The sequence below is a fragment of the Solea senegalensis genome, linkage group LG14 (genome assembly GCF_019176455.1).
Source record: "Solea senegalensis isolate Sse05_10M linkage group LG14, IFAPA_SoseM_1, whole genome shotgun sequence".
NCBI lineage: Eukaryota > Metazoa > Chordata > Actinopteri > Pleuronectiformes > Soleidae > Solea > Solea senegalensis.
In genome coordinates, this window is record NC_058034.1 from 17,310,149 (window position 1) to 17,334,083 (window position 23,935).

The following is a 23,935-nucleotide window of genomic DNA, read 5'->3' on the forward strand; positions in this document are numbered from 1 at the left end:
GCTGGTAATGCCTGCACTGTGCACTAGCAGGCAGACATTAAAAGTTATTATTTGCATGTATCTTTCAGTACCAATGACTAGGAACAGAAAAGAGTCTGTGGAGATGTCCTGCCTCTCAGAAGCAGGATTAGAATTTCATCTCTCCAATGAATCAGCCTCCCGCGAGTTACCAACGCATATAGATGGAGACGCTCCCGTTGAGAGGAAACAAAAAGTTTCGATTTAAGATGGCTTCCCTTTCTGTCTCCTGGTGGGGGGTGGGGGAAAGAAGAGAAAGAAAGTTCAGCACAGAGACAGATGTAGGAGGAGCAGTGAGATCGGGAGATAAAAAAAGGTATGTAGATATGTATGATGGGGGCATCTCAGGCAGAACTGGGCTAGTGAGCACAACCCTGGAAGAACAGAGAGAAGAGAAAAAAGATAAAGAGTGGCCTGAACATGAAGGAGGGAGAGGCAGATGACAGAACAGGAGAGACTCGGGTGATGTCAGTTCTCTTTGAGCTTCTCAGAGGAACAGTTGGACGAGTGATAGGCCAAACAAACAAATTCTGGATGTTGAACTGGATGTGTTTGTGAAGAGCCAGTGAACTTACTTATTTACACACATGAATGCACCCCTTATTTATTGTAATTCAGCCCACTCTCTTCATTCAACCCATCTCTGAGAGATTATGTTAATATACAACTGCTTTGGCAAAAGTAAAGCAGGGTAAATTAAAAAGCATACACTTAATTGTTGAATTAAAGCCATATTTGAAGAAGTGCACAAGCTGTGGCTCAGGTCAATCCGGTCCTCTAGAATTTACAATCATAGACAATTAACACGCAACAGCAAGAACCCTTTGAAAGTGCCATCATTGGCAACTGGTAGTATTTTCAATGAGTGTGTTGGTAATTAACGGACTTTGTTCATTTCCAAATACATATTATATGAGATTACACTGGTGAGATTTCGCAATCACATGGCAGCATCCAGATTCACTTCGGCATGTAGACATGGTCAAGACAGCCTGCTTTGGCAGAACTAGACTCAAAGATGTTCAGCCATGTGCCACGGCAGGTTGGGGTGAAAGGAAAAGGGGCAATAAGGTAGAGACAGAAGAGTGTAAACAACAGAAGCAGATATACAGTCAGATAGACAGTTGCATTCATTTTAGTCAGCATACTTTGAAATTGGTTGTGAACACACACAGGGAAACAGTCATAGTTTTGTTTATTACAGAAAGAAATCACAGTGACGTTAGACACAAAACCACCGTCTGTGAAGCCAAAGGTTTGTCAGAGACTTTTCATTTACAATCATTTCAACCAAACACCAGCAGACACTTAGAATTTGGAATCTGAAAACAACAAATATGAAACATTTTTTACTCTGTTGTATGTTACTATTTCTCACTGAATAACTTCTTTCAAGTTTTCTTGTGTTGAGTGAAAGCAGAAGAACCCCTGTCGCCTCTGCAGTCTCAGTGTAGTTAACGGTCGTTTGGAGCGCTTGTGTAGTTGCTCGCGAGCGCACTGTACCCGATGACTGCCACATTTCAGGTGCGGGTGAATTCTCAGCTGTTGTGGGTTTTGTTGTGTCAGTCAATTGTTATTTTTAGAGTAAGTCATGTAAGGGTCATTGACTTTTACAGACGTGCCACCTGGAGCCCAAGTGGCAGTAAATTGGGCAGAAAGAGAGTTTGAAAACCAATGTTGTTTTGTCCTTTATGTGGTAGATTCTCTCAGTTTGACCTCCAATCTTCTTTTTTTTTTTTCTGACAGTGAGTAATACAGCCGTCAGACCTGGAGGTGGACAGTTGGGAAAACAAATCCCAGGCACTGAGAGATTCTATAATGAAAGCATGAAGCACACACCGATCATAGAAGTCACATACGTTTCATTATTTAAATTCACAGAATGCTGAATGTCTCTCCATCCTGAAACAGGAGCTGTGATGTGATCAGACACAGTACTTCATATACTGTGTTCTTGTAGAACGACTGATATATACTACGACTTTTTGTATTCGCGATTTAATCTTTGGAGCTTTCTTTATCGGTCGATCTACGTTCCTACCCTCACTGATGGTCATGGGCTGTGGGTAGTGACAAGGTAATAACAAGATCGCACATAATAGTGGCCGAAATGGGTTTCCTCTGCAGGGTGTCTGGGCTCAGAGTAGAACCGCTGCTCCTCTGCGTGGAGGGAGCCAGATTAGGTGGCTCAGGCATCTGGATTGGATGCCCCCTGGACGCCTTCGTAGTGAGGTGTTCCGGGCATGTCCCACCGGGAGGAGACCCCAGGAAAGAGGAAGACCCAGGACTCGCCTGGCTGGCCTGGGAACATCTGGAAGAGCTGGACAAAGTGGCCTGGGAGAGGGAAGTCTGGCCTTCTCTGCTCAAGATTAGTGGTAGAAGATGGATGGATGGATGGACAGATGAGGTTCCAACACTGTGCTTTTCTATTATACAAAAAGCAACAGGGAATAATATTGCTTCTTAGCATGACAAGAGACTTTGTCATTGTTAAGCCTAATTTCTCCATTTGTGTCTTTCAACAATCATCGCTCATTGAACTCAATGATGCGGCAGTCCTCAGACATGCAGGTGAGCCAAACGTGTTATGTCGGTATTCGTTTGAAATGAGATGTGCGGATTGAGGTTGGATGTCTGGGATTTAATTGGCTGTTGAGAGAGAACTCCTTTCATGACAAACTGAACATCCATTATTCAACTCCATGGCTGCTCTGGAGTCACTTAAAACCATTTAACTCCTTTTAGGAGATTGTGTATTCTTCTGGCAGTAGCACCTGGCACCAGCATCTTACTGTAGACCAAACACAAAAATCATCAGCATCTGCCACACATCACACTTCGCTTATGCAATCCATGGATGTTACACGTCCCAATGGAAATAGTCAAAGCACAACTGATTAAAGTTATCCTGTTGCTTGTGTCTGAGACATTTGGTTGAATGTGCAAGTAAAACTCATTTAGAGACTGCACTTATTGTACAGCAATATAGACTGTATGTAAAAAGTAGTTTGTGTGGTGAGGCCACCTCAGAAGTAAGAATATATTGAATGGCCACCAGGAGGCAATTCCAAAGGTTGTAAAAAAAAAAAATGAATATAAATGGAAGTCTTTGGGATGTCAGTCCACTTATCAACTGATTTGCATCACTAAACATTTTCCTGAGGTCGCAATCGCTAGTTCCAGGTCTCTTCTTGGTTGTGAATCTCAAGGCCTAAAAATGGGAATTTCCAGTTCTGATTCTTACGTGTGATGTCACAACCGGTTGTTTTAGCATGGCTAGCATTGTTAGCAAAGCCTTGGTGTGCTGTGTGTTGCCCATTGACAGTTTAGGCCAGGTGTGTTTACATCAGGCTCTAAATGCAGGGTGGATCAATGATTTCACAGGGAAGGACTCATTAGAACAGCTACCAAAACAAACAACAGGGAAGCTCAGATCACAACACACACACACACACAAACAGAGAGAGAGATTCGCTCCTCTGCTTGACCTTATCTTCAAATAGAAAAAAGTCTAATCGTCTAATCCAGTAACACATTTTTGTGACGTTGCAACGACTCAGGCCTGTTGCTGTTTGTCACCAGGTTTCCATTAATGCAAATTATTACCTCCTTTTTTTTAATAAATATGTTAAAGAAAACACTCAAAAGTGTTTCCACCCACTGCTGTGATGCTAACAATAACAGTTCACCAAAATAAGCACATAAGGTGGCACAAAATTCAGTCACCAAAGAAGAAGCAAAAGAATGTGTTGATACATCCCATTCATTTGAAATGCAGAGTCAACAGATTTCTAAGCGTCTTCCTTTGTTTGCTGAATCAGTTTTCTTTGCACTTATTTGCATTTACCTTTCATTGATTCTGCATTTTTCAAGATTTTTCTCCAATTTTCTGTGTCTTCATTTAGGGCTTTTCATTTTTTTACAGTTTCATTGTATCACTACTGTTGCATCAGCCAAAAACGGCACACTTTCTTCTCCACTTCCAAGACGTTGTTGTAGTAATGCTTAACCGCGCTTAGCACAAAGAGATTCAGTCTCAAGGGAGGTTGCATTCAAACTGCGGTCTCTCTCGCTCACTTACTTACTTAAGATACTTCACTGAATTTGTCTGTAAATCTTTCATGAAACCAAATGTGTTTTCAGCTGACAGCCGGTTAGAGCAATAGGACATTTGTAAGATTGTCATGTTCCCGTCCAAGAGCGGAAGAATAATACATTTAATTGTGTGTTTGAATGGATCTGCCGGTGCAGGAAACGGCACAAGTGTTTCTTGTTAATTAATGTAAAAGAAGACAGAACAAGCTGTTCCTGACTGCTAGTTAGTTAACTGTTTTCCCACACACACACACACACACACACACACACACACACACACACACACAGAGGCAGACAGTTGTTTGGCAATATGGAGAATGACTGCACCAAGTTCTGTCATTTACCAGAAAGTACCAGAAATGTTCTTTTTCATTCATGTAGTGGCTGGTTTGTCCTTTTTGGGCTTCTGTAGAAACATGGCGGTGCAAGAAGGCAGCCCTCCTACCACTAGGCCTTTACATTCTGGGGTTAGCACTGCTGAATGCAGCCTTCACAGCGTTCTATGAGACGACAGTGTAATAGAAATGAAAAGATAAAAAGAAGAAGCCGCTCTAAAGCTCTTGCTCAGGTGCCATGACGGTGCCTAATATACCATAATCTATGTAAATCCTCGCCAAATGTGGAGCGGTCGCCCACTTGGTGCATCGTGTTCAGTTTTATGACAGAGAGCGAGCGAGAGAGAGAGACTATGCAAAAAATACACCCAGCTCCAGGGAGCCGGTCTCTATGGCAGTGGTTACTATGGTGATTGTAAGGCTGCACGTGAAGTGATGCCGGCCGGCCATGGGACCGCGGGGAATTCAGTGATTCTCACTGTAAGAGCTGCAGAATGCATACAGTACATACTCATGTTGACATGTTGACAACCAGAGGAAGTAAATGCATAAATGCTGATTTTTACTATCAAGGCCGTGTTACCACCAATGTATATTTATAGCCTCGTATCATATTGCAGCACCACCTACTCGACTTTTTTTAAATGTCCCCAGAATGAACTCTTAAGACACATTCAAAGGCATTTTATGGACCGCCATGAAAGAAACATGTTGTTTTAACCATTGTGAGGGGTTCTGATTAAGGATCTTGTTGATATGGCTCGTATACTTCTGCACTTTACTTTACTGTATCTCTCTTTTCATTACCTCTTTTTAACTTTTATATTCTGTTTTGAGTTTTGTATCTGAAAGTGTCTTGTTTCTTTAACTAGTTGTACTATCTATGCTGCTATCTTGACCAGGACTCCCTGGAAGAAGAGATCTTGTATCTCAATGAGACCGTCCTGGCAATGGGACCTTGAGGAGTACCCTTAACTCTCAAATCTGTCCTCTACCCTCACACACGAACACACACACACACATACTTCCATTCATTTCTATAGCGTCTAAAGCCTTATCTCTAACCTTATCTATAACCAGTTAATGCTTTGCCTTAAACTTGACCTAACCACAATTTAAATCCCTTAACCAGTTCCACATTTGGAGCAAGTTGAGGACTAGTGGTCCTGACAAGACCAGAGATAAGAAATACAATTACAGACTTCCTCAGACAGTTGCACTGGAGCTTTGCCAGGATGAAGTACAGTTTTTAATATTTACACTTGTATGTAGTGCAATAAACAAGATTCTCTTTATACACCTGCAGGGTGTATAAACACAGTTATCCAGTTATGTGTCACCACAGGGACTAATTAACAGTACTGTTACCTTTCAAAGTGTGTGTGTGTGTGTGTGTGTGTCTGTAGGTCACAAAAAGGTTCACCACTCATGTTTGTGTCTTTCAAGTCTTACTCATTGTACTGAATTATTTAAACGGGTGTCGGGAGCTTGCACATGGAGCGTCGCCTCTGCAGAGTCAGTCTGCTCTGTCATGCTGTTTCCATAGCAGCAGCGAGAGCCAACACAGCCAACCACGCTCACTTCCTAGTTTCACCCGATTGGTGCCGACCCACACTGACAGAGCTATGTTTTCTCTCTTTCTTTTTCTTTTTTCCTTTTGTGCTCTGGCTCCACGGGAGTCTGGACAGCAGTGGATAAACTCCAGTCTGTATGTAACTGTACATTTATCCTGACAGCTTTGACTTCAGCACTTGAAACAGTAACTGCAGAAATGAGCAGCTCTGCATCCTCCTTTTGTGTATTTTTTGTGTCTGTATTTTCACTTTTTTCCCCCCAATAGAAATCCAGTCCCTTGTCTGAGCTCACACTCAGCTTGTTTGATTGTGAGGGGTAACATAATCTCTCTGTCTCCCTCCCTCCTCTCTTGACACAAAAAAATCTGTTATTTTTAGTCTTCTTTTAGCCTGTGCATATTTAAGATGTTACATCAGTAGACTGAGGGGCGTAATCAAGCAGCTGCGGTGTGAATATCTTATTTAAAAAAAGATAAAAAAGAAACACACACGCATACATTCATTTATTATTTATTCGACTGTGTGCTCATATTTATGCCATTGATTTCCTTTAAATGCTTTTATACTAGATCAATTTGGGTGTCTTACAAACTGCTCTTCTACTACTATTACTCCAAAAATGGGTGATCAGTGAAGATTGTATTATATTATATTGCTTTTTAAAGAGGTTCTAACAAGCGCTAATGTCTAGTTAATGTGGCCAGACATTGACACTGGACGATCTGGCTCTTGGCTTTTGTGGTCATGGAATTTTCAGCCTTGTTGGTTTCATCTGAGCGTTAGTCTGGACAATAATGGCCATATTTGTTTGTCTTTTTTGTCCATAAAGACAAAATTGTTTTATTTTCACACGGGAGTCTGGTTGTGAGCTGCATAACTCACAAAGTAAATGACTTCTATGTACGTTATATTTTGGGGGGGATTGAGGTTATGGTCCATGGAACAAATGATTTCATTTTGGAAATTGAGCAGCCTTGGCAGAAGTCTGTGCGCTCTAAGTGCTTTCTCTAGTTGAAACATGATTAATGTTCCACACATACAGTATGGACATCTGCTGTCACAGAGCATAGTTTCTGTTGTTTTGTGACAGCATCTTTGGTGTAGAGGATGTAACGGAGACCATACAGAGCAGGATGATGTCTCGGATGTGTCATATTTTGCTCCAGGCCTGGAAACAGTTGAGAATATTGAGCCTAAGGCAGCTCTACCTCTTCTAATACTAACATGTGATAACATTAGTGACAATATATTTCCATAACAACAGCATCTCTTAAAATGCAGATGGAGAATGATCAAATATTATTGATTATCATATGACCATATGATTGTGGATGTATATGTATGTCAGTGTTTTATGTAATGGTATGAATGTATGTAACCACACACAGCAAGAAGTGAACTAGTTTTACAAACGCCACATTATTTACACTCGGTTATTTCTTACACCTACACCATAGCTTTAATATATGTGAAAATATTTTTTTTCACACGTGTGGTGAAAGATACAGCAAGATACTGTGAACTGGGTCAGTCTGGTAAGCTTTTTCTCCATCACTACCTGACCCTGTGGAACAGAAATGCTCCTGTCCTCAAAACACACCTTTTTCGTCGTCTGTCTAATCTATGATTGGGCTGTTACTGCTGCTTGTTACCACTGGTTTTATAACAAAATCAGATTTACTTTGTTTGTGTGTTTTTAGATTCTGTAAAGTGCTTTTGAGTACCTTCTAAAATGATTTATCAACTCATATTCTACTGTGATCCACTCTGCATACACTTGTAAAGGCAGAGAAACTGGTGTTAAATCAATGACGGTGAAGGCTCAGCATTAACACAGGCTCAATAAACATTTCATCGTATACAAATACTGTATGTTACCATGACTGCTAATGAGTCTAAATTAGTCACATCACTCAAAGTAAAAGAAAGCAAATGATGTTTATCTGGAAGAGACCCATACAATTAAGAAAGTCATTAAAACATTTTTTTCAAAAATGATTTTGCCTTCATGGCTGCTGCCTTAGGCTTTATCCTGTTAAATGTGTTTAAATAAAGTATAAAAGAAGTAAATCTGTTCATGGGGCTCAGTTTTTGCAGTTTTTGCCCTTTATCACCGTGCAGTGTCTCTGTGTTTTCTGATTTGACAAAAGGACAGCATGATTTGTGAATATTTTTGTTATCCTCTATATGTGGGTCATGGGGCTGCTGGTGCCAATCCCAGCTGAAGGGCACACACTGGACAGGTCGCCAGTCCATCACAGGGCCAACATAAAGCGGCGAGCAACCACTGACTCGCTCACGGGCAGTTTAGAGCGTCCAATTAACGTCTGCATGTTTTTGGACATGTGGGAGGAAACTGTAGAACCTTCAAAGTCCACACAGACCACCAGTGCTCCTCTGAGGCTGCTAAATCCTGCCCCATTACCCAGAACCAGTCTGGTATAAAGTACCTGAAAGGGATACTTGAGTTAAAGTATCTCACCAGAAAATTACTTTGGTAAAAGTTGAAGTCACTTTTTATAAAATGTACTTACGTTTAAGAAGTAAAAGTATTAAAGGTATTAAAAAAGAGAGGAGTTAGGATTGAGTTGTCTTTCAACTGGAAGGCTATGGCTTCAATTCCTGCCTTCTATAATTAAGACCAGAAAAACTCTATATACTGTAAATGCAGACCATTACCAACTCTTCTTCATCTGATTTTATTTGGTAGTAACGAGTAACAAAGATAGTTAGAGGAAATGCAGTAAAAGTGGCTAGAAATACAAATAAAGTACAAATAAGTGAATTTTGTACTTAAGTACATTACAACACCGCCCAGAAATAAACCAACCCTGCGTCACTGTTAGCTGGTAACACTGTGGTCCATGTGAGTGTATTGAAAACTGCCAGGTTTACACAAACACCAGCCATGTTTTTCAGCCATGTAGATAAACAGTCCTGGAGGACGTACACTCTATTTTTTTCTCTTTTTTAAAAAAATCTGATTTCACTGAGCATGCAACAAAGAACAGCAGATTATCAATATTCTCAAGATTCTATCATGTAGATTTATCCGTGCGGCCGGACATGTGTGTGTGTGTGTCTGCACTGACAGATAAAGCTGCATGTCTTATCTCTGAATGTATGTTTCTGCTCTCTCCTCTTCATCACTGTTTTTGACTCCCACCTTTCTCATTATGCCACTCTTTATGTCACTCCACGTTTCCCTGTCCACATCACAACTGGATGCATCTCATCCGCATCACTGAGGAACAATCCGAGTAAAGTTAAGTGATTGTTCTGCGTTTAATTAAAAAAAAAAAAAGTTTTTCATTCATCATCTCGTAGTGTTCGGTGTCTGACATGATGAAGCCAAACGATAGATTCTCACTCAAGGATTTAAATACCCATGTTTGGCCCATTTATGCCATTCAGCTGCTAGCTATTTAAACGGAGTTGTGTAACAGAGTGATGGAGTGATGTTGTCACAGAATTACAAAGGATTTAGTCTAATTATATTGCTCCGGCTTTTTGTGTGCGAGTGCCTCATCCTGCAGGGAGCTGGGAAACTGGTGAGGGATGGATGTTTCACCACGTGCCCTTGGTTTTTATGCCAGTCTGACAAAGAAAAACAAGGAGCCACAGAGTTTTTATCATGATTTTGGTTGACTATTAACCCTGCCTTAAAGGACATGTTGGACAGGGACATAGCATAGTGGTGGGGGCACAGTTGGGTAGTGGTGGCGCCTCACAGCAAGAAGGTGCTGGGTTTGAGTCCCTGTTTGGGACATTTTTGTGTGGCGTTTGTGTCTGTGTGGGTTTCGTCCAGGCTCTCCGGTTTCCTCCCACCATCAAAACATGCATGAATGTTAGAATGTTAGACACATGCAGTCAGGTTGGTTCCTCGCGGCAGTGCGCTGAGTCAACCCTCCGACTGACCTCACAATTCTGGTTATATAATGACAATAAAGATGCTTTCCTTCCTTTCCTCTCATTAAAGAAATCATAGAGACAATGAGGATTCTTATAATTATGTAAATTGTCACCATCGCCAAAAAAAGTGACATTTAGATGCAACTGACTAAACCCTGATTTACCCTGAATATGCACATCTTCATATTGCTTGTTTTTCTCATATTTTTGAAAGCTAAAAATACGAAGAGGTAAAATGTGTAAAAAAAAAGTGTCATTTAAGTAACGATAATTCAAATTTTCTCATTTTAATGCAAGGGTGAGAACATAGAGCAGCTTCTGTTTTCTGATGGTTAATCATGAGGTAAAGCTTTCTCACATTTCAAATCTAATCCACGATGAATATTGACCTTAAGCTTATGCAAATGATTTGAATTTGAGATTTGAACAGACATCCTTCAGTGATAAATAAGTATTCACTCCGATGAGCAGCCATTATAAAGAGGCTCGATATCAGTAGTGTTAATGTCAACATGAATTCATAAACCGTACAGCAAAGACTGTACTGTTTATGCAAGGCACTGGGAGTTCAAGGACACCGTGTAATACCTATATATCGTATATGTCGTGTCAGTTATGTCATAGTCGTAAGGATGGCTGTGCAAGAATGTGTGAATTTTACGTGATTTGTAAAACATTTTCATGTGGGGTGAAAAAGTCAGGTTTCTTTCATCGCTTCACACAAACTTTAACGATGCAGCTCGAGAAAGATTTAAAGAAAACCACACACGCGTGATGTTTAACAGTAGTTTGAAATGAATCTCTACTTTTTCTTGTCCCCACAGTGCAGTGTCTGGAAATGACCACTAAGCGGAAGCTGATTGGCCGGCTGGTGCCGTGCCGTTGTTTCCGTGGTGAAGAGGAAGTGATCTCAGTGTTGGACTACTCCCACTGCAGCCTGCAGCAGGTCCCCAAAGAAATCTTCAGCTTTGAGAGGACTCTGGAGGAGCTCTACCTGGACGCCAACCAGATTGAGGAACTACCCAAGGTAACTTTGCACCACTCTAACAACACTTCTCTGTCGTAACACTTTCTTGGACATAACTTATAAATCCCTCTGATTAATCGGCTCTTGCTTAAAGGCATACATCACTGTTGGAAAGATGAATGTGTATGAATACTGGGTCATATATGGAGTAGAAATGTGAAATAATATTTGGTAGAAAAATTTAACTTTGGCTCATGTAGATGAACGACAACAACTCCCAGCATGCACTGCGCTCGCTGCCCCGTGAGAGTCTCGCTGTCTCAAGCTTCAAAGCAGACAGCGCTAGTTGTGCAAACCCACAAACCCAGTGAGGAACTGAATATATAATAAATATAAAAATTCAAAACAAAATATAATTATTTCTAGTTTTCACTGAAATGCAGGTATTTTCCCTTGCAGCCATGTCAGTTTGAACATGGTCAGTTACAGTGCCAGTTAGCATAACTGTTAGCAAAGATGGCGGACACTGTGTTCACATTCTGTGAAGGAAGTCTCGTCCCCCTATGGGTGAGTCTAAAAAGTGCGGAATTGGCTGTTGTAGTTTCAAACCTTGATGTTTGAAAAGGGAACAGCAGATTTTTTTTTTACCACACAGTGGAAAACTGAGGGAGGGAAGCACTGCTATTCTAGCAATACAAAGCCACATGCAAATCGGTGAAGTATTCCTTTAATCTGACAATTTAGTGTGTTCTGTATTTTTATGGGATCTGAAAATAAACTATTTTGTTTTTATTTTTTAATAAGAGCTCGTCCACCTTGAGTGTGAAGCTTCAACTTTCAGTTTTGACCCAGTACACAGCAGGTCACATCATAATCTCACCTCATTATGAGACTGACCTGCTGATGACGATCACGTGATGGGATTAAAAAATTGTCCCTCCTGAAGGTGAACATGTCTTTACTGCTGTTCCTAAGGTCAGCAACAACACCATTTAAACACCTGTGGTCATGTGAGGCTGGATTATTCATCGCAAATACACTGTAAATATCCGGAATATAAAAATCAAGGATGTAAGACTATATTTGGCTATATCGGTAGTGCTTGGGTCGATAATCCATACTGATACCGATCATCTTTCCTCATTTCCTCGGGTGATGTAGTCTCCTCTAGTTTGTTTTAGTGAAATCTCAAAATGTAGACAAAAAAAATAAGCATCAAAAATATAATAGCTGTAGAGGACGCTAGCATAAAAGTCAAGGAGGTATCAGTTTATACTGTCTTAGTCGTATCAGCGGATTTTGGCGCGCGTGCTGATATCCGTAATACATTTCAATGCCGATGTCAATATTGTGCATTCCTCCCAAAATTCCAGCATTAAAACATAAGAGCAGTCGTGGTAAATTGATGTTGCACTGTTGTTACCAGACATCGCAGTTGTAGCTCCAAAATAAGATTACATTTCCGACGTTGTTGATCCTCTGTTTCCTCCACCGGTGGATCAACAACTCCTAAGTACCACCATGTAGAAATCATTGATTTTCTCCAGTTTACAAAGCCACACTTTCCGTTTTCACTGGGAAAAGCTTTGTGAAGTCGGAAATTTATTGTAAAACCCCTGTGCTACAGTAAGCTGCAGTAGTGTAAGAAAGATAAATTGGGCATATGTCACGAAACGGGGGACAGTGGAGAAGGTTATTTTCCTGACAACTCCAGGGCAGCGATGTGATGTCTAAGGATTTCAGAAAACATCCATGTGAGCAGTAATGAGAAAAGAAAATAAGTCAACCCAATATTTCAAGGAGAATGACAGGTTCTGTTTAAAGCAGGAATGTCTCATTTTATTAAGACCCTGTCCTAGTTTAAATGACAGAGATGTTGAATTGGATTTTCTAAATATAGCCTGCATGAGTGGAGACGGTCTAATGGGGCGGTTTTAGTGACAGGACTAACTTGCATTCAACTGATAAAAAAGAAAAAAGTGCTCAGCCTTGATATATGTGTGCCAAGATTATGTAAGAGCTATTGAAGCCGCCAGAGTGATTGGCCTTTATGAAAGTGGAAGCGGCGAGCTCCTTAAGTGTGTGTGTGTGTGTGTGTGTAGCTCTTTGCCTCCTGTGCTCTTTTGCTTTTGATACCAGTAAAGGTCAGAATGTGGCACAGTACATGTGACTTACATCTCTATAGTTAAGTCAATAAAATGTGCAGTGAGTGTGGGTAATCTGAAATGAAAAAAGACAACAAACAACTTTATTTTGGGACGTTTATCATGTCGTTATCGTGTGTGTCGGGAATCATTTTCCTTAATGTTGGAAGTTGGAAATGTGAGGATTAAAGAGTGCAGATTTTGACACATAGGTTTTTACTCTCACCAACAACAGGCTCATTTAATAAAACCTTTACTTGATTAAGACGACCTTTGAACTCTGAAACCGTTCCCTCTCTCGCACCAAAGTCCAGAGAGAAAAGCTGTGTTTTTTGAGCTGCTGCTTCATTATCTGTGTCTGAGCCACTTGGGTAAATCTAAACAAAGACCAAACACCATCCATCCATCTTCTACCACTTTATCCTCCACATGAGGGTCTCATGGCGAGATAAAGTAGCAAATATAATCTGAAGTTATCTTAGACAGTTGTAGATTATATTCAGTAAGCTTTTTCATCAAGAGGTTTTCACTGTGTCCCCACTGGCAGCCATGTTTGATGTTTGTGTGTGAGGTGAAGGTGTACAAGTGGAATAAATGCGGAATAAAATGTTGAAAAAAGATAGACTTCAGGAACACACTCAGCACTAATGTGTGAGACATTTTACTTGTTACTTCAATTGTCAGCTGAATCAGCAGAATAACAGTTTTCTCATGAAAAAGGGGAGGAAGAGACGGAAGTACCGCACCAGATATGAGTCCTGTAACCTTTGAGATCTGAAAGTGCGTTTTCACACACAGGACGGGGTCTGGCAGGTCCAACCCTCCCTGCTTCCCTCTCTTCCCCCACATGCTACTGGGTACGTGGTCCTTAGCTGGTGGACCCTCTCTGCCTCTACCATCTACAGTATTGATCCTCTGTCTCATCAACAACTCCATTAGACTGCACAGGATAAGGAATTGCACTGAAATTCAACCTGCATTTCACTTATTAAAAAGGATGGGGGGTTGCTGAAGTGCATCTCTGTGCAGTTTAAATAAGCATGAAAATAGTGTGCCATTGACTTCAGACAAGGTTTTTCTGGTCAGTGGCACAGTGGCTTCCCTTTGTGCCAAGATAGCACAACAATGCACTGACCACACGTCATTTTACCTAAGCCTCAAAATCTTGTCTGTCTGGAATTCTTTGCCTTTTTATAACAACCATGTCCTGTGAGTAAGTGCTTTGGCCAATTTTTCCAGAATAACTTTCAATATCTGGCAGTTATTTACAATGTACTGCATGTTAAAATAGTGTGTTGACTATTTAAAATGAAGAAAAACAAAAGTTGTACAATCTCCAAAAACAAGCAAACAAATTGAAAAAACGATGTAAATATGCTAATTCGCCGATAGCACAAACCATCGCATAGTTACGTTAATGCAAAGTACGCTTGCACAAATGTTTTGTCTGCAATGCGTTCCGTGTTCAAGGGTTAAGACCAACACACACTCACTGGTGCACCGACACAATCTGGGCTCTGGATGTAAAATTGAATTTGTTGGTAAGACTTTCCGCTTCATTGTGTGCCAAATTGCACCAGTTTCCACCTTCTCCACGCTACCCCACAGTACAGAGAACTATACTGATGCTGTAGAAATCACCCAAAGTGTGTGACTTTTCTTGGGCAACTATAATCACTGAGGAAACTGAGCTGCTCAGAAAACAGCAGAACTCTGTGGTTATCCACCAGGGAGATCTCCATCTAACGCACATATTTTACCCACTGTGCCTTTATCTGCTGTGTGTTTTGCTTCTGCTCTTACTGGTATGTGTTGTCACTTGTTGTGACATTTTCTTTCACAAATCAGAACATTCTGCACTCCAATATGTGGGGAGGGGGTTCTCTCAGGGCCACTGTACGGAGGAGATAAATCCTGTAATATAATATTAAGAAGCTGTGTCTTTTTCTAACATATACTGTACATAAAGGTGATTTCTGCCAACAGACGATCTTTTTCTTTTTTTTTCCTTCTTTGCTTTCACTTTGCGTTCCCATAGCAACTCTTCAACTGCCAGGCCTTGAAGAAGCTAAGCATGCCTGATAACGACCTGTCCAACCTGCCCACCACCATAGCAAGCCTGGTCAACCTCAAAGAGCTGGACATCAGTAAAAATGGTAAGGAAATAAAAAAGAAAAGACACAGATGATTGATGCAGCCTGGAAAAAACGTAACAAACCTAAAAACCTAAAAAATCTACTATGTTCAACTGTAGGTTGATCAATCTTATTTCATATATGTATATATATATATATATACACACATATATATATATGTATAAAAATAATATGCAAAATAGCAGCAAATTTCTTGAGCTGATTTTCCTTCTCTGTGTCTCACAGGTATCCAGGAGTTTCCGGACAATATAAAATGCTGTAAAGGTCTGTCAGTGGTGGAGGCCAGTGTCAACCCTATCACCAAGTAATTGCCTGTTACCCTATATATACACGGCTATACAACCATATCATCCATGTATTCCCTATGTTATTGTCATTTGTTATATCAATACCAGTAGCGGTTGCTGGTCTTTCAAACAGTGGAAGCTCATTTCAGGCCCAGTTATTCATACATAAACGCGAAATGAAACCGAAATGCGACTTTCCTCACGAAATCCACACAAGACTGAGGAACAAAAGGTTTCTGCAACATCAGTCAAAAACTGGCTCCTGCTTTTTAGACAATTCCATCAATCGTCATGCAGAAGCAAGTCGATTGACTCCCAGAGTAGCTGAGCTTCCCTGGAAGTGACGTTTTTGCTGGATTTGTCCAATCAGCGTCAAGGAAAGACAAGCTATTCTGTGTCGTCGTCTCATAGAGAACAGTTGAAGCTGAGCTTTAAGTGGTTTTATTGCGGAGGCTGCTACGGGAATACTAAAATCACGTAGTAAAAACAGCTGATTCTGAACAAACTAGTGACTCCTTGCATTTACATTTAAGCATTTAGCAGACACTTTTATCCAAAGCCACTTGAGAGTGCAGAGGTGGCTCCAAGTGCAGAAGGAGATTGTGCAGGGGAGGGGGTAAAGGTAAGAGCTAGAACACAAGAGGCTCTTGGAAGAGCTGGGTCTTCAAGGGCCTCTTGACGATAGACAGGGGACGGCCCCTGTTCTGGTAGCGCTCGGTAGGTCATTCTGACACAAGAAAAGCTCTAATCGTGTTCTGGCGCACGTTTAGTATTGAGAAATAAACACAACACAGAACATAATTTTAGAGGAGGCAACGTTGTGGTGTTTGACTTTCTCTCATGTGGTGCTATTTATGGAGCTGGTGTAAAGTTAGTAACTTGTTTTCCTTGTTTTTGCAGCGTAATGTCCATGAAGCATAACGAGACTCAGCCACACAGTATACTGCAGACAGATGTGTGCGTGTGTGTGTGTGTGTGTGTGTGTGTGGGATGAGTCATCTGCGGGTTCACAGCAGCAAGCAATTTTTGCAGGGCTTGTTAGGGAAACATTGTCCATGTTATATTCCACTGAGGCCCTTCAAGGACACACTTTCTTTGTCTCTCTCTCTCTCTCGCTCTCTCTCATATCCCAGACTCCCAGATGGTTTTACGCAGCTCCTGAATCTGACCCAGCTCTTCTTAAACGATGCCTTCCTGGAGTGTCTGCCGTCTAACTTTGGCAGGTAAACTTGTGTGTGTGTGCTCACAGGTGTAATAGGCGTGTGTTTCCAAAAACTCTCTCTCTATGGGGACCCACTTTTTAAAATCACAATATGAATCATGGCAAGACGTAAAATCCTGAATAATTTCCGAGAGATGTTAATTACAGCTTCATTCTATGCATGTTATTTAAAACATACACACACAAATCTTTACTAACAGGTTGGAAAATGTCTTTTATTTTTTAATTTGAATGGGTCTTTTGCCTCATTTACATCATTTGGCCCACTATTATTATTATTCCTAGTAACAGTTCAAGTTTGAGTTTTTGTGCCTTCTGTTATCCAGACTCTCCAAACTACGGATCCTTGAGCTGAGAGAGAACCACCTGAAAACCATGCCAAAGTAAGATAAAGCACCATATGTGACTGCGGCTGTTTGTCCAAACAAATACACACACGCACACTGTACACAGACAGACAGAGAGAGACATGTCCCATGTTACTAACAAGTGTATGTTCGCCTTCTCAAGCAAGATTACGATTATTAATCCCAGACAGGTGTTCATAAATACCGGGGAAGCCTGTGAGAACAGCAGTGTGTTTAAGTGTTTTTAGTTCATTATTATGCAACGGAATAATCACATAACCACAGACAGAGAAAGTGCAGGGCGTTGTTCAAGGCTACAAGTAGTCTGCAGTAAATAGTCATAATAATAATCATTGGAAGAAGAGTGCACAATAACGTTCGCAAAGAAATGCTTCAAGGCAAAAGGCCCGGTGTTGCCTGTACCAATGTTTCATGTTGTTCCTCTCCTCTCAGGTCCATCCACAGACTGACACAGTTGGAGAGGTTGGATCTGGGTAGCAATGAATTTTCTGAACTGGTGAGAATGACTGTGGTCATATTGTTATGTTATAGTCGCTGTGTATTAAGAATTAAGAATCACAGTGGATTACAACAGTTTCATGAAAAGAGAAAAAAAACAACCTCTGGAGACACTTAACACATTTTTGGAGCCATGAATAATCATAATTTATGTTTTGTCACTTAATATTCATTATATTTTTAAAGTACCTAATTATATACATCAACTATATACTTTTTTGTGTCTGATACCACAGTCCTGAGTGTTTGCTCATATCAGTATCAGTCGGATACAGTCTTTGTTGCAAAGTTACACCGGTCTGGTTTGTTTTTTTCTTTTTTTATCTTAACATAATTCCATAGGTCACATGATCTTGGTTTGCATGAATCTCTATTTTGTTAGTTACCTTTTTTTTATTTATTTTTTTTTATTTTATTTTTTTTTATTTAGGGCCACACGGTGGTGTAGTGGTTAGCACTCTCGCCTTGCAGCGAGAAGACCCGGGTTCGAGCCCCGGTTAGAATAAGGGCCTTTCTGCATGGAGTTTGCATGTTCTCCCCGTGTGTGCGTGGGTTCTCTCCGGGTTCTCCGGCTTCCTCCCACAGTCCAAAAACATGCAATGTGGGGATTAGGTGAATTGGACACTCTAAATTGACCATAGGAGTGAGTGTGAGAGTGAATGGTTGTTTGTCTCTAGTTGTGTGTTGCCCTGCGATGGACTGGCAAACTGTCCAGGGTGTACCCCGCCTATCGCCCGATGTAGCTGAGATTGGCACAGCACCCCCCGCGACCCTCTGGTGGAGGATAAAGCGGTTAGATGATGACTGACTGACTGACCTTTTTTATTTAGTCAAAATTATCTTTTCACTCACATCTGTCTTCCCATCCTTAACATAACTTCTCTTTATGTCACCATTTTAACTCACAAAAACTCAATGTTTACTTTCTTGCTTCAGATGCTGGTTTAAGATTTAACTAGAGATCACTCCAGCACATTATGTGACCAGCTAGCAAAATCATATCAAGTTTTTATTTGCTTTTCTTCATATATTACACATTTTAAAATGCTTTTGTGCAGACTCTACAAATTCTACTATGAGCTACACTTTTTTTCCAGACTTTTTCTAGACTTTTGAAGGTGTGGAAATCAGCGTTTCAAAATTCCATAAAGCCCCCTGTACAAAGGATATCAACAAATCTGTGTTAAATCAGCCATTTCTGTGACATTTAGGGTTTTCAGATCATATTGTGAACATGTTTGTGTTTCTCACATACTAATTATGGTATAGACACATCCTTACATATGTCAACTCACTGTTTAATCACTCTGTCTGTTCCTCTACGTGCGTGTTAGCCAGAGGTTTTGGAACAAATCCACAACTTGAAGGAGCTGTGGCTGGATAACAACTCTCTTCAGTCAATACCAGGGGTAAGACGTGTGTGTGTATGTGTGTGTCTGTGTCTGTGTGTCTGTGTGTGACAAAAAGCAGCACTGGGAATAATTGAATGCCATTCTGCTTAAACATGTTTTGCCACGCCGCCTGTTTTTTGTCATTTGATTGTCTCCTCCTCCCTTTGTCTCCTCGTCCCTCGTCTCTGCAGTCAATAGGGAAGCTTCGTCAGTTGCGGTATCTGGACTTGGCTAAGAATCGCATTGAGACGTTGGACACAGACGTCTCAGGCTGTGAGGCCTTAGAGGACCTGCTGCTGTCCTCCAACATGCTTCAGCACCTCCCTGACTCTATAGGTACACACACACACGTAATTACACACACATACAATTACACACAACCAATATCTGTGCAACAGTGTCTCTCAAAAAGAACATGACACCAAGTCCATTGACTCAAAAGATGTAAATCTTTCAAACTGGGTCACATTATTACTCAATTAACCCTTAATTGAGTATTAAGACAAATTGAAAAGAAAAAAATATTTTAATATTCAGAGAATAAAGTCGTCATTTTATAAGAATAAAGTCGTAATTTTACGAGAATAAAGTTGTAATATTATGAGAATAAAGTCATAATCTTATGAGAATAAAGTCATAATATTATGAGAATAAAGTCGAAATTTTCTCTCAAATTCTCTCAATTTTATTCCCGAGAGATTAAGACTATATTCTCATATTACAACTTTATTCTCGAATGATTAGGACTTTATTCTGATAATATTACAACTTTATTCTCAAAAGATAACGACTATATTCTCCAAAGATTACGACTTTATTGTCATAATATTATGACTTTATTCTTGAGTTTGGCCCTAATACTCCATCCTAACATGTAAATAAACCAAATGACTTATATTTTAACACTTATACAAATATACTTATGGGTATACTTAAGTGTATTTTTTGCTTCAGAACGTTACACGCTGGACCTTTAGTGCAGTAGCTGTTCTCTGTGGTTTTCAAATGATGCTCTAACAGGAATAAATGTAACATTTTGTTTGGGGCTATTTTCAGTGTCTCTGATTAACATGCATTAGGTTTGCTGGGGAATAATTATGGCAGGAGGATGGTGTGTGTGTGCATGTGTGTGTGTGGGAGTAAATCAAAATAAACTGTGGTGCCCATGGTAATGAAGGACTGGATGGTGTTTCTGATACAGTTTGTAGCCAACGCTGATGTTCTTCGGTGAAGAGGAATAAGCCTGTGAACACTTTGGGCGACACAGGCAGCGTTTGATGAAAAGCATCAGGTTTATTTTGGGGTTGTGTTCACACAAAGAAGACGTTTTAAATTACCACGGCTCCCTGCTATGATATTAATAACTGGTATTTCAGACCACAGTGTGCTGTGTTTGTGTCTTTGACGAGAAACCACATGTTCACGATGCGATGTGTGCTTCTGTGGAACAGGGATGTTGAAGAAGCTGACAACTCTGAAGGTGGACGACAACCAGCTGACCTCACTGCCCAACACCATTGGGAGGTATGATACGACACACACACACACACACATCAAAACACACAAATAAAATAATCGCACCTAAATCGTACCATTGTATCTTCTGTCAGGAGGGGATGATTGTACATTTTTTTTGGTGGGTTGTTGTTGTTTTCCTTGTTGACTACTGTTAGCTGCTGTGTTGTTATACTGGCTGATGATTGGGGGGTTCTGTGTGTTATGTTTGCTGCGTTGCCGTGGCATTAGTCCGAAGCCCAAGCAAGGGTGAGTAACATTAGCCTCCTGGATCCAGGGGTGCGTTCAGAGACAGACAGATGTTCAAATGCGTTGCAGGTAGCAAGGAAATTACATGCAAACATGAATTCTGTCCAAAGTTAAAGGCACATACCGTGATAATTTGATCTTCGTGGTTTCCAAACTTTTTCAATATTTGGGTTGAAATGAAGTGCCTTGCTAAAAAAAAACAAAAAACACATGGTTTGGAACCGCAGGAATGATTGCATGTAAAAAAAGATCACAGTTATTTTGAACAATTCTCATTATCATCCATCACAGTTGTACAAGCTGCTGCTTGGGGGCCCCTGATCAGCAGGGGTCCCCCAGGGAAAACAGGAGGAAAAAAAACATTTTTACAAAGAAATCGAGATATTTTTAGGTATATTTGGATATCTTAATAGTGTTGAGCTGAAGTGATTTGGTTTTATTGAGTTGAAAATTTTGCTAATTTAGTGCACAATTCTAGTACAGTTCTAAAGCAAAGGAATTAAACTGGTTTATTTGTTTAATTTAAATTCAGTGTCACCACGCTGATACAGAAGTGCAAATTAATACTTGGCCCTCTAAGGTTAAAAAACACTGGTTTGGAAGTAAATCAAATTCACCTTAGGGCCCCATAAAGGCTTGGGCCAACACTGGTTTTAAATTAATTTACAGTATTCAATTATGTTGCTTTAAAAAAGAAAGGAATTTGTCAGTCAAACATTCTGAAGTCTTTACATGTGTCACTGAATAGTCTGTGCATGTTTAACTTCATGGTTGATAGAACTGAGAGGAAAGACAACCTGAACAATTACCATCAGTTTTGGGTTTAAAATAATCTGATTCCGTGTCTGTGTTAAACAGTTTACTCTTCATAGAGACAAACCAGAGTGAATCTGTGATGGATTATATCTTTTAAAAACACTGCAGATTTTGTTAAACAGTCAACTGAACACTCTTTGCAACGCATTTGTATCTGAACACTGGAAAAAAACAAACATTTTGTCTTCCTGAACAAGTCCCAGATTTTAGGCTCAACAAACAGCATTGTAGATGCATTATTTCCCCTCGGGATCCTTTGTATTACCTCATCAGTATGAACTGTACTTATGCTGTTTATGTGTGTGTTTTTACTCAACAACAACAATAATAATAATAATTAATTATCCCATTATTACCCTTCTATTTATGCAAAACATGAGTCTATATTCCCATTTGAGATGTTATAAAAAGCTTTATTTACTTAAAGTCCATGTGTATATTACAATATTACAGTGTGTATATGTATCTAAATGATTTAAGTTACTGTTCATCTATCACCATTTTTAGTTTCAGAGAAAGAAAAAGTCGAGTCCAGTCTTTGCTGTTTGATGGCAGTGAGCATCTGTAATGTTGCCTTTCTGCTGCCTGCTCCCTCTCTTTTTTTTGCACACCTTATTCCTTTATTTCAAAGTTAAGTTGTAAGCTCTATTTTCAGTATTTTCAGTCCTTGATCTTTCCAGGCCATTGTTGTGTTATGTCACAGTTGTGAAATGGGTCATGATACACATTATACTGTACATGTCTCTGAGTTTATGCTGGTATGAAGCTTTATTTTGCTCACTTTAGCTACATTTCTGAAGTGATCTCGTGCAGCAGGCGTGAGGTCAGAGGCACAGAGAAGAGACTGCGTTGTTGTCCCATCTTTAAGTGGCTTATCGGAGTCTGAGATCAGGTGCAGCTTCTTCTTTGCCTCTTTTTGGAGTAAAGCATACATTACTGCCCCCTGAGACCCGGAGATTGATGCTTTATACCGACTTTATACCACCTTTCTCTGGGAGCTTTGGGGACTGACTGTCTCAACCACCGTGTGGCAGACCTGAGTCCTGAGTGGGAGTGACTTTAAAGCAGAACGTGAAAGCAGGAGTTTAACTTTCTTGCTGAGTCACTGGAACACATTAGTATACTTTGAGAGGTCCAAAGAGAGATGTGAATCTGTAAAATGACCCACTGATGTTTCATTTTGGGAAACCAGAGGGCATCTAAAAAAAATCATACAAGGAGACATTAAAAGTCTAAGCCACGCGGTTTGGTGCAGGGGTTAGAAACCAGGTTTCCTCCCACAGTCCAAACTTGGGCAGATTTGGAGATTAGGTAAATTGGACACTCTTAATTGACTGTAGGTGTGAGTATGTGAGTGGATGGTTATTTGTCTCTATATGTCCCTGTGATGGACGGGTGACCTGTCCAGGGTGTACCCCGCCTTTCACCCAGCTGGGATTGGCACCAGCAACCCCATGACCCTAATGTGGAGGATAAAGTGGTAAAAGATGGAGATCAAAAGTTTCATTTGGCACATTCAGTTCGTGCTTGGGAGATATTTTTCTCCTCCATCTATATTTAGTTTTAAGTAGAAATAAAAATGCCTGAAGGAAAAACTATTCTCTCATTTCCTCCTCTCTACCTTACTCTCTTCTCCTCTCCTCTCCTCTCCTCTGTCGCACCGTATGGTGGCCCAGATGGTCCGGTCCACTAGGAATAATAATAGCAGACTAATGCAATGTTAACAGTGACAGTACGTTTATGTAAAACTGTTGTCTCATTAGCATTAGCCGGCTGGAAGCGTGCTGAAAGGCCAGTGATGGCAGTGAGGGTCGGGCTGGAGGCTGGTGAGGGTCATGTTTAAGGCCGGCTTTGGATGTTACTGTGAATCCTGAAGATGAGATTGAAAAATGAGGATTAGTGGGCATCAAATTAAATCAGATTAATTGTTGACTTAGTGTAATTTATTAGTAATGGCTTAATGAATTGATTGAGTATTATTATTATTATTATTATTATTATTATTATTATTATTATAAAATTATGACATATTTTTCCTACTCATCATAACATATTAAAGGAGACAACTTGCGTTATTATATATTTTTTTATTATTATTATTATTATTATTGTTATTATTGTCAACAAATCCCCTAAAAAAAAGACCAAAACCAGACTTTAAGACACCCTCACGTTGTCAGTGACTGACGATGTAAATCAGTGAAAGGTTAAAAAATAAAGTTTAATTTTAAGCCTCAGTAAACTGCTTAAACAGCTGTGCATTCCAGCTCTAAACACACTATTAACACCACGGTGAATAGTGCATTGTTTTCCAGCTCGAGATTAAAAAACATTTTGTGCACCGACGAGCAGTGGGATGTGGGATGAACTAAAAATAAACGACACAGC

The 23,935-nt window shown here is 40.2% G+C and overlaps 1 protein-coding gene across 5 annotated transcripts in view; it reads left to right on the plus strand.

Annotated features, from left to right (window-relative positions):
* Positions 1–23,935, plus strand: part of lrrc7 (leucine rich repeat containing 7) — a 72,568-nt gene that overhangs the window by 17,687 nt on the left and 30,946 nt on the right. For 3 of the 5 annotated variants that reach the window (XM_044043584.1, XM_044043585.1, XM_044043586.1), the window contains exons 2-10: positions 10,759–10,961; positions 15,084–15,201; positions 15,427–15,505; positions 16,622–16,711; positions 17,037–17,093; positions 17,511–17,574; positions 18,911–18,985; positions 19,159–19,303; positions 20,419–20,491. In XM_044043584.1, the coding sequence (XP_043899519.1) occupies positions 10,759–10,961; positions 15,084–15,201; positions 15,427–15,505; positions 16,622–16,711; positions 17,037–17,093; positions 17,511–17,574; positions 18,911–18,985; positions 19,159–19,303; positions 20,419–20,491 (904 nt within the window). Of the gene's footprint in view, positions 1–10,758; positions 10,962–15,083; positions 15,202–15,426; positions 15,506–16,621; positions 16,712–17,036; positions 17,094–17,510; positions 17,575–18,910; positions 18,986–19,158; positions 19,304–20,418; positions 20,492–20,713; positions 20,732–23,935 lie in introns of all 5 variants that reach the window. The other 2 variants (XM_044043582.1, XM_044043581.1) reach the window with 1 other exon arrangement.